This window comes from Coregonus clupeaformis, chromosome 29, assembly GCF_020615455.1.
Source record: "Coregonus clupeaformis isolate EN_2021a chromosome 29, ASM2061545v1, whole genome shotgun sequence".
NCBI classification, from domain to species: domain Eukaryota; kingdom Metazoa; phylum Chordata; class Actinopteri; order Salmoniformes; family Salmonidae; genus Coregonus; species Coregonus clupeaformis.
In genome coordinates, this window is record NC_059220.1 from 13,973,572 (window position 1) to 13,984,719 (window position 11,148).

At 41.8% G+C, this 11,148-nt stretch overlaps 1 protein-coding gene across 1 annotated transcript; it reads right to left on the minus strand.

The window, feature by feature from the left end:
* Window positions 1–21: 21 nt before the first annotated feature.
* On the minus strand, window positions 22–11,010 carry LOC121544742 (serine/threonine-protein phosphatase 2A regulatory subunit B'' subunit gamma). Its single transcript, XM_041854858.2, has 12 exons — window positions 10,838–11,010; window positions 10,505–10,626; window positions 10,061–10,165; window positions 9,806–9,918; window positions 9,058–9,155; window positions 5,615–5,685; window positions 2,901–3,033; window positions 2,613–2,744; window positions 2,322–2,458; window positions 1,851–1,988; window positions 1,108–1,167; window positions 22–445 (listed from the first exon to the last, which is right to left on the minus strand). The coding sequence occupies exons 1-12, from the start codon at window positions 10,902–10,904 to the stop codon at window positions 254–256; spliced, it is 1,368 nt and encodes a 455-aa protein (XP_041710792.2). The 5' UTR covers window positions 10,905–11,010; the 3' UTR covers window positions 22–253.
* Window positions 11,011–11,148: the final 138 nt, after the last annotated feature.

The window sequence follows — 11,148 nt, forward strand, 5'->3', positions numbered from 1 at the left end:
AGGAAAGAAAAACTACAACTGTTTGATTTGTAGGCTTTTTATAATAATTTTTTGAGTAAAATACATAGTATTTTCATTTTCTATACTATGTACACTACATTAATAAACATTTAAACAGGTCATACAACTGTTATATTTAGAAGTCTTGGCAAGTTATTTTTTTAAACAACTGAGTTCCAGTTGTAGAATCTTCACCGTAACATTTATCCTCTTCTTGCTGAGTCTAGTAGTCCTTCCCAGTTTGACTGAAGATTCATGTATCGTCAAGGTCAGCTGTGTTGCTGTCGTTGTCGTTAGCAACCAGAACTTCCCTGTTTTCATAAGTCCAGAATCCGTTGAGATCAATGAGGATGCTGGTTACTGTGTCTCCTTGGCTGCTGTTCACTAGATCCTGCAACGTGATCTTGTAGGGATCCTTTGGCTTCACCATGTCAAAGATCTCATCCTGAAGGCACAACATTGCAACTTTTTTCAAAATGACTTATTAAAATCATTGAGTGAATTATTGAAATCATTATTAAAGATGGAATCCACAGTGGGGTAAACAGCGCCACTGTCCGCCCCATGGCCATTGTTAGTGTTTTTGTTTTGTTGAAGCAGAGCTGGGGAGTGTCACGCATCATGGTAAAAGAAATGTCAGTACATATGCTGCTGTTCTATAACGCATGCAATGATGTCTGAGGGAAAAAACTGTTCTTTGTTTGCAGTAACTTCTTGTTGTAATATCGCAAATGGACGTGGCAGTTTCACCATTAAAGATTCCAGTTTTAAAAACAAAATCCCTACTAGTACAAATGAGAATGCAGTTGGAGACTGTACAAAGCGGTCAGGGAACTTAGATTTTATGGCATGACAAATTTGAATCAATGTAACATTTGTATCAACAAACTCAGAATAGAGCTTGGGGAAACAAGGGCAGCAGCACTGAACACCTACTGAGCACTATACCTTCTGGTTAACTCCATAGAAATGCTTGACACCCACACTCTAACCCCACAATATTTCTGGATGAAATGGATACTTCAAGCTGATTTTACAGTAACCAGTAGTATACTTCAGAGTTACTTCCTCCATGGTGAATACGGTAACGGGACAAAGTCTATTTACCTTGACATCCTGGAAGGATACTGACTCCTGGCCATGGATTTTCATCTGCTCCTGAATGGCCTGGTGGAAAATACATGATGCAATGTTACAACAGTTTTCAGATGTAGATCAATTATTATTATTCTCATTGATTGTTTTGATAAAGTGACTTAATAAAAAACAATTGTTCACAAAAAAAGTAGATGTAAATGTAATCCCTTTTTCTCCCCAATTTCGTGGTATCCAATTGGTAGTTACAGTCTTGTCTCATCGTTGCAACTCCCCTATGGACTCGGGAGAGGCGAAGGTCAAGAGCCATGCGTCCTTCGAAACACGACCCTGCCAAGCCGCACTGCTTCTTGACACACAGCTCGCTTAACCCAGAAGCCAGCCGCACCAATGTGTCGGAGGAAACACCGTCCAACTGACGACCGAAGTCAGCCTGCAGGCGCCCGGCCCGCCGCAAGGAGTCGCTAGAGCATGATGAGACAAGGACATCCCGGCCGGTCAAATCCTCCCCTAACCTGGACGATGCTGGGCCAATTGTGCGCCTCCTCATGGGTCTCCCGGTCACGGCCGGCTGTGACACAGTCTGGCATCGAACCCAGGTCTGTAGTGACGCCTCAGCAATGCAATGCAGTGCCTTAGACTGCTGCGCCACTCGGGAGGCCCATGACAACACTTTTTATTCAGTGAGCAGGATAGCAGATGGAGAGGTCCCACTGTCTACTCTGCTGTCTCTATTTATTCCTCCGATGTCTCACCCTGAAGAAGTAGTTGAGAGCGAAGACGTTGAGGTAGCCCTTGTTCTCCATGTCCAGCAGCTTGAAGATGTACTGCAGCGCTGCAGGCTCCTTCCTGTTCTCCAGAGCCAGGACAAAGTCCAGGTATGTCTTATAGTCCTGGGAGAGACACAGAGTCAAGACCAGATTTAGCATCAAATCAGGTCAAAACACATTTCACATTTACTGTGTCCTTTGATGAAATCTTAGAACGACTATTATGTGATAATAGTCTTACGCCACGTGGTATCTGTGCAATTCTGAGGAAGAGTGGGTTTTTGATTGTTTCATACAGTTCAAAGTAATCTTATTTGGTTAAACTATTTCAACTGTAGACAAACAAAGATCTATAAACCTGCAAGGAGAGTCTTTGCAACACACCGACATCAATCATATATTCTAAGTGCTTACATGTATAGTAAAATAGGTCAGAAAAGCAGGCAAGGTTTTTACCATCTCTCCGTCGTAGGTGAGGCACTCCTGGTACACGCGGTCCAGAAAGACGCTGGTCAGAGTGCCAGTGCCGTAGCGAGACAGCTCCTCCTTACTGAGCATGCCGTTGTGGTCCTTATCAAGATTCAGGTACTGACCTGCAAAAGGGAACACAGGATCGACCATCTTACCAAGACAGCAAGGACAAAGATCATCTAGTATCTCTTTTTTATTTTAACATTCAGGTGTTACCGGCTTCAGATTAGCCTAATGTCTATTAGGCAATTTTTTTTATCAAATGCTGCTGCGTACCATAAACTCTAAGAGCAGAGGGTGCAGAGAACCAGTTGGATTCCTGGCTCTCCTTGGAAAGCTCCTCATCTCTCAGCTCGAGCAGATCATCCAAAAAGCTGCAGGCCAAGATGTCTTGAATCTTAATCTTCCCTGAAAATAAACATGAATAAATGGAACAAGATGTTATTTTGTCAGAGTGGGCACAGACAAACAAGTTATAGGCATGAAGATCACTAATCAGAATCTTACAGAAGTCTGCACATTTGACAATCATGTTTTTGGTTAGTTATTATATATGTAACAAACCAGTCCGTAGGGGATCCAGGAAGAAGAAAAACTTGCGGACAGCAGTGCAGACATAGAAGGAATAGAAAGACTTCTCCAGGCCATCCAGCTGAGGGAGCGTTGGGATCAGCTCTAAAATGTAGTTCTCCAAGTCCTGTCACATTATGAAGGGGAAATTACAAAGACAGAATATGAGTATATGAAAGTTGACTGTCCAACCACAACTGTCATATAAGCTCTCCCAAAAATCCACAAGAGCATGACGCCACCTATATACCAGGCAGGCCCATTGTGAGTAGTAACGGATCTCTGACAGAGAATATCTGTACCTTTGTAAACCATGTTGTGAAACCCTGGGCGATCTCCCTCCCCACATATACTAGAGACTATTGATTTTATAAATGTTTTTAAATCTGTGGACCATATACCTGAAAATTATATTCTGTGCACTTTTGATGTTACCAGTCTATATACTAACATCCCCCATCAGGGCGGCCTAGAGGCCCTCAAGTTCAACCTCAGTGAACGTCCCTCTAATGCTCTTCCCAGCACCAATTGTATTGTGGACTTGGCTGAACTGGTAGTAACCTCCAACTATTTTCTCTTCAGAGGAGACTTTTTCCTCCAGACCAAAGGGACAGCGATGGGGAGCACTATGTGGTCCTCTGTAGCTCAGCTGGTAGAGCACGGCGCTTGTAACGCAAAGGTAGTGGGTTCGATCCCCGGGACCACCCATACACAAAAATGTATGCACGCATGACTGTAAGTCGCTTTGGATAAAAGCGTCTGCTAAATGGCATATTATTATTATATTATTATTTATAATTATGCTAACCTATATCTAGGAATGTTTGAAAAACAGGTGGTGCTGAATCCAGACCTTAACCCTTTTCTCTCCAATATTCTCAGAATTCTGAGATATTTGGATGACATTTTCGTGATTTATACAGGGACCCAGGAATAACTTTTGGAATTCCATGCTTATCTAAACTATGAATGAACACCTTCATTTCACCAATAACTTTAACCTATCACAAATCAGTTTTCTTGATGTGATGGTTATTAAGGACAAAACCTCCCTCTCTACAGATCTCTATAGGAAACCTACAGACAGGAACACCCTCCTTAGAGGTGACAGCTTTCATCCACGTCCACTTATTAAAAGTCTCCCTATAAGTCAATTCAGTCGCATCAGAAGAATATGCAGCTCTGATGCTTATCAGAAACAGACCACGGACCTCACACAAAGGTTTAAGGAAAGGGGGTACAAAGACAATTGGGTAAAACATGCCAATGATCGTTTTGAAGGACTAACACAGTTGGAAAGCCACCAACCAAAAGTTAAAGAAAAAGCAGAACATGTCCCCTCATGCTTCACTCAATACTCACCATTGGGGAAGGCATTTAAGGACATTATCAGGATGGTACATTATTGATACTGACCCACAAATGAAACCCATTTTTAAATATCCCCCACGTATGGTCTTTAAAAGACCCCTAAACATGAGACATTGTAGTTAAATCTGATTACCCACCAGAGAAAAGGGAAACTTTCTTGGACAAGGTTCTGGAGGATAATTACAAATGTGGCCAATGTGCTCAACGCAGCTTCACGTACAAATGCAACTCATTTAACCACCCCCGCACAGGACAAAGATTTAAGATCAAAGGCCTGATTACCTGCATGTCCACAAATGTTATTTACATGTTGAAATGTCCTTGTGGTCTGTCTTACATAGGGAAAACCCGTAGAAGCCTTAAGACACAGATCAGTGAGCACTGCAGCAATATACGGACAGGTGAGACAAGAAATCTGGTTGCTGTTCATTTTACAAGCTGGACATCCTATTAGTTCTCTGAGATACATTGGAATAGAAATGGTCAAGATGTCAGGCAGGGGAGGGGACATTGAGAGGAAACTTCTTCAAAGGGAATCTTTCTGGATCCACAGGCTCAACACACTGTCTCCTCTTGGCCTTAACGTGGAGTTTGACTTGAAACCATTTTTATAGTTTCAAAATGTCCAAATCGTGTTAGTTTTTTTCCTAATTGAATATTGTATGTATATTACTGTAAATATTGATCACATTCCTTGTGTATGATCATATATTTTGATACATTGAATGTTAATATTGTGAACCTATGTTTTTTCATTTTTTACCTCCTGTTTCAGGAAGTGATGTCACTGAGTACTGCCCCTATATATAGGACCTTCCACCCCCACCTGGGATATGGATGCCTGATGAAGACCTAAGGGTCGAAACGTTGTTAGAAATAAATATCACCTGGGAGCATGAGCAGCAGTGTGCGGCGTTTTCCTTTCTGTTTACATTACAAAACACACATCATCTCAACAGTAAGTCCAACCTTAATTCTAAACAGTCTGATGTTCAACCTATAGTGAATCTGGGGAAACTTGGACAATTTACACCCCAAAAGTCATAACATTTGTCGCTTTGCTGGAAAATACAGCAATACAGAATGATTATTCAAAGGTAAAAGGGTCAATGAGAAGAACATGTCACAGAGAAGAACAACACCCTGTAAGCAGAGATGCTTCACAGGAGGGTGGTTCCTGTATCATGGTCATAGTACACATCATCTTTCACATCTCTGAAAAGCACAAATGGGTCTCAATAGGAATCATGAGAAGGTAGGGAGGGAAGGGTGATATTTCAATAAGGAGCCACCAACACAAGCTTTCAGTCTAAAAGTAAAGTAGTGAGAGCGCTTACAGACTCGCGGAGGTAGCCCTGTCCAGCCACGTCATAGAGACTCAGCCCTATCCTTGTCTGGTGAAGCCACACTGGAAGAAGAGACATGAATATCAATATCAAGACACTTATCAAACACTGTTACAAAATACCACCTTCACTTTCCCACCAAACCCAACACCATCATACACTTACAGTTGAAGTCGGAAGTTTACATACACCTTAGCCAAATACATTTAAACTCAGTTTTTCACAATTTCTGACATTTAATCCTAGTAAATATTCCCTGTCTTAGGTCAGTTAGGATCACCACTTTATTTTAAGAATATGAAATGTAAGAATAATAGTAGAGAGAATGATTTATTTCAGCTTTTATTTCTTTCATCACATTCCCAGTGGGTCAGACGTTTACATACACTCAATTAGTATTTGGTAGTGTTGCCTTTAAATTGTTTAACTTGGGTCAAACATTTCAGATAGCCTTCCACAAGCTTCCCACAATAAGTTGGGTGAATTTTGGCCCATTCCTCCTGACAGAGCTGGTGTAACTGAGTCAGGTTTGTAGGCCTCTTTGCTCGCACACGCTTTTTCAGTTCTGCCCACACATTTTCTATAGGATTGAGGTCAGGGCTTTGTGATGACCACTCCAATACCCTGACTTTGTTGTCCTTAAGCCATTTTGCCACAACTATGGAAGTATGCTGGGGTCATTGTCCATTTGGAAGACCAATTTGCGACCAAGCTTTAACTTCCTGACTGATGTCTTGAGATGTTGCTTCAATATATCCACATCATTTTCCTTCCTCATGATGCCATCTATTTTGTGAAGTGCACCAGTCCCTCCTGCAGCAAAGCACCCCCACAGCATGATGCTGCCACCCCTGTGCTTCACAGTTGGGATGGTGTTCTTCGGCTTGCAAGCTCCCCCCTTTTCCTCCAAACTTAACGATGGTCATTATGGCCAAACAGTTCTATTTTTGTTTCATCAGACCAGAGGACATTTCTCCAAAAAGTATGATCTTTGTCCCCATGTGCAGTTGCAAACCGTAGTCTGGCTTTTTTATGGCGGTTTTGGAGCAGTGGCTTCTTCCTTGCTGAGCGGCCTTTCAGGTTATGTCGATATAGGACTCATTTTACTGTGGATATAGATACATTTGTACCTGTTTCCTCCAGCATCTTCACAAGGTCCTTTGCTGTTGTTCTGGGATTGATTTGCACTTTTCGCACCAAAGTACGTTCATCTCTAGGAGACAGAACGCGTCTCCTTCCTGAGCGGTATGACGGCTGCGTGGTCCCATGGTGTGGTCCTCTGTAGCTCAGCTGGTAGAGCACGGCGCTTGTAACGCCAAGGTAGTGGGTTCGATCCCCGGGACCACCCATACACAAAAATGTATGCACGCATGACTGTAAGTCGCTTTGGATAAAAGCGTCTGCTAAATGGCATATTATTATTATTATTATACTTGCGTACTATTGTTTGTACAGATGAACGTGGTACCTTCAGGCGTTTGGAAATTGCTCCCAAGGATGAACCAGACTTGTGGAGGTCTACCATTTTTTTTCTGAGGTCTTGGCTGATTTCTTTTGATTTTCCCATGATGTCAAGCAAAGAGGCACTGAGTTTGAAGGTAGGCCTTGAAATACATCCACAGGTACACCTCCAATTGACTCAAATGATGTCAATTAGCCTATCAGAAGCTACTAAAGCCATGACATCATTTTCTGAAATTTTCCAAGCTGTTTAAAGTCACAGTCAACTTAGTGTATGTAAACTTCTGACCCACTGGAATTGTGAAACAGTGAATTATAAGTGAAATAATCTGTCTGTAAACAATTGTTGGAAAAATTACTTGTGACATGCACAAAGTAGATGTCCTAACCGACTTGTTTGTTAACAAGACATTTGTGGAGTGGTTGAAAAACGAGTTTTAATGACTCCAACCTAAGTGTATGTAAACTTCAGACTTCAACTGTACAATGAAACTATCCCTGTTACAAAATAACACCTTTACTTTCTCACCAAACCCAACTCATTTTCACTTAGGGCCCTCAAAATGTATGGATGTGGGTACGCAGACCCGCAAGCCACTGCGGCCCCTCATGATGAGTTCCGATTTTTTGTGGCCCCCACCCCATCAAAGTTGCCCATCCCTGATGTACAACATGCCATTACACCAGACTTAGTTAGATAGCAAATGTTATGTGATAATTTTCTTCTGTAGTCCCTGGGCAGAAAACAATCAACATCAATACATATCTACAATATAACACCCTATTAAAATATCTATATAATATTTTATTTTACAATATACAACAATAGACAATATAATGATAATATTTTGTTTAAATGTCCCTTGTCCTAAGGTATCTGACATCTTAAGAGTCGGAATGTCTTAATGTTCACATGACTGGTTTGCCTTTAGCCACTTTTTCAGGTTTGCCTTGATGCTGTCCTTTTTCAGGTTTGCCTTGATGCTGTCCTTTTTCAGGTTTGCCTTGATGCTGTCCTTTTTCAGGTTTGCCTTGATGCTGTCGATACACCCGGACAGCATCAAGGCAAACCTGAAAAAGGACAGTTGTCTCCCGAACCCCCCTGTCTCAGTCTCCAGTATCTATGCTGCAATAGTCTATGTGCCGGGGGGCTAGGGTCAGTCTGTTATATCTGGTGTTATTCTCCTGTCTTATCCGGTGTCCTGTGTGAATTTAAGTATGCTCCCTCTAATTCTCTCTCTCTCCCTCCCCTCCCGGAGGACCTGAGCCCTAGAACCATGCCTCAGGACTACCTGGCCTGATGACTCCTTGCTGTCCCTAGTCCACCTGGTCGTGCTGCTGCTCCAGTTTCAACTCTTCTGCCTGCGGCTATGGAACCCTGACCTGTTCACTGGATGTGCTACCTTGTCCCAGATCTGCCGTTTTCAACTCTCTCTCTCTACCGCACCTGCTATTTCAACCTCTAAATGCCCGGCTATGAAAAGCCAAGTGACATTTACTCCTGATGTACTGACCTGTTGCAACCTCTACAACCACTATTATTTGACCCTGCTGGTCATCTATGAACGTTTGAACATCTTGGAGAAAAATCTGGCCTTAATGGCCATGTACTGTTATAATCTCCACCCGGCACAGCCAGAAGGGGCCTGGCCACCTCTCAGAGCCTGGTTCCTCTAGGTTTCTGCCTTTCTAGGGAGTTTTTCCTAGCCACCATGCTTCTACATCTGTATTGCTTGCTGTTTGGGGTTTTAGGCTGGGTTTCTGTATAGCACTTTGTGACAGCTGCTGATGTAAAAAGGGCTTTATAAATACATTTGATTGATTGATTGACTGCACTCTCTTACACTGGTTGGCAGGGTGTTCCATAATCCAGACGCTCTGACAGAAAAAGTTGCTGGCCAAATTTGTTGGACCTAAGTTATGGATGCAAGTTATGGATGCAACACGATAGGAGACATGGATAAGAAACTGACCTTTTCTCATGACATAGTTAAAGAACTGCATAATTGATATCCTGCCATATGGATCACTGTGGAGAAGTTTGGCATATACTCTGGCTGTGAAGAACTGCCTGGGAGCGAGAGGCGGGACAAAAAAACTGTTAGAAGAATTCCACATTCCATTCCAAGATATAATGTCAAAAATGGTTAATGAGCTTAGTGTTCCATCTGCTTGTGACACACATAGTCCTGGGGTGTATTCATTAGTTGCACACCATTGCAAAACGTTTTACACTGCAGAAAAACATTTTGCAACGGAAACATTTACTCTAAACCAGGGATCATCAACTAGTCCTGGGGGGCAAATAAAATCACTTACGGGCCAAATGAAATGCTCTGCAACATGATGTAAAAGCTGTTGAATTCTGTTTAGTTTTAAATGGAAGTTCATTATTTTGAAGCAGGGCGGCAGAGAGAAACGCATATGAACTAAAACTTCCCTTAAAGAACGAAATGGAACTCAACAGCTTTTACATCCCATTGCAGAGTGTTGGGAATGAAAAACGTTCTGCTACAGTGCAAAACGTTCTGCTACGATGTGCGACTAATAAATCCACCCCTAGTTTACACATACAGTATGTCTCATCATGGTATTCATGTTGCATTTTCACACCAGCTAAAATAATGCTTTTGGAATAATGTAAATGTAAACAGTGGTAATTCTACTCATGTGATTAGCACACTTTGTGGCTCCAAAATGACTAATATGCCGAGTACTCACTTGCACTTTACTCCTGCTTTTTCTCCAACCTTTAGAAAACTGTCATAGCTTATCATCGCCTCCTCTCCTGTCATGGGTGGCACTTGATGTTTGTCCAGCAGAAACCACAGGTTCTAGATAACAGAAAGAAGGTGTAGGTTAAATAATTAGGTTTGATTACTTTAATAGTGCCATGGACTTTTACAAGATTCCAGTGCTTGTAAATCTTTCTATTTGACTAAATATTTGTTTGATTGAGCCAGATGTCAGTCTCACCTGTAACTCCTCATTGTCCAGAAGCTCCCGGCTCTTCCTCTGCAGAAAGACGGCTCTGGACTCCTCTCGCAGCTTTTGCAGGAGAACTTCATCCTCTGCAGGCAGCTATAGGGATCACACAGATATAAGACTTCAGAGATCATCATCATTTCAGCCCCTCACAAAAGATCTTCAGTCCCGTTTGGCTCAGTTGGTAGAGCATGGCACTTGCAACGACAATGTTGTGGGTTTGATTCCCACAGGAAAAAAGTATGGAAATGTATGCACTCATACTGGAAGTCGCTCTTGATAAGAGCATCTGCTAAATGACTAAAATGTTTTTTTAAATTGACACACGTTGTGAATATCACAGTTGGTATAAAGATGTTAAAACAAACAAAGAAAGAAACTGATCTGATTAGTTAGCTAGAATGTTAGTTAGATTCAGTCAGAATGTTCAATTGCCCTGTAGTAGAAGCGTGGAATGTTCCTGTAGTTCTCTCTGTTGCCTCCTCCCCTCCACTCTGTGTAGAATTTAGTGAAGAGTTCTGTCTCTTCTGCTTTCTTCTCCTCCTCAGTCCTCTCATCTGAACATAAATGGATACATGTTGACACAATAAGGCTTTGTGAATGTTCAATAATTGAAATACTGCCAAGTGGGTGGATGGCTAGTTATCTAGTTTTTCTTACACACAAATAAATACGTAGCTAACTAGATATTCATAAATATGACTAACATTAGCTAGCTAACTAGCTATCTAAATAATCACAACAGATCTAGCTATCGACGCAGAAAACCTTTCTTGGAGGATGCCAATCTTCTTTTCAAAAGCTCATTCCAATGTACTACCGTATCGTTTGACATTTTAACTTCTGTTTACTCCTAATAACATGAAAACAAGCTAATCAATGTTTCAGAGCTTCTCTGAAATGTCGAAACAATCGCTAGCTCGCTTGGGATTGGTTGGCAATCGACGTGACCTCTGAACTCCTCTGAACACAAATGTCACATAGTTATGACGACATGAAATGCGACTTTCTGATCACAGGCATTCCTTCTCCTGCAGGTGAATACTCCGTAAATTCTAATTTAGCTATATTATTTAGCA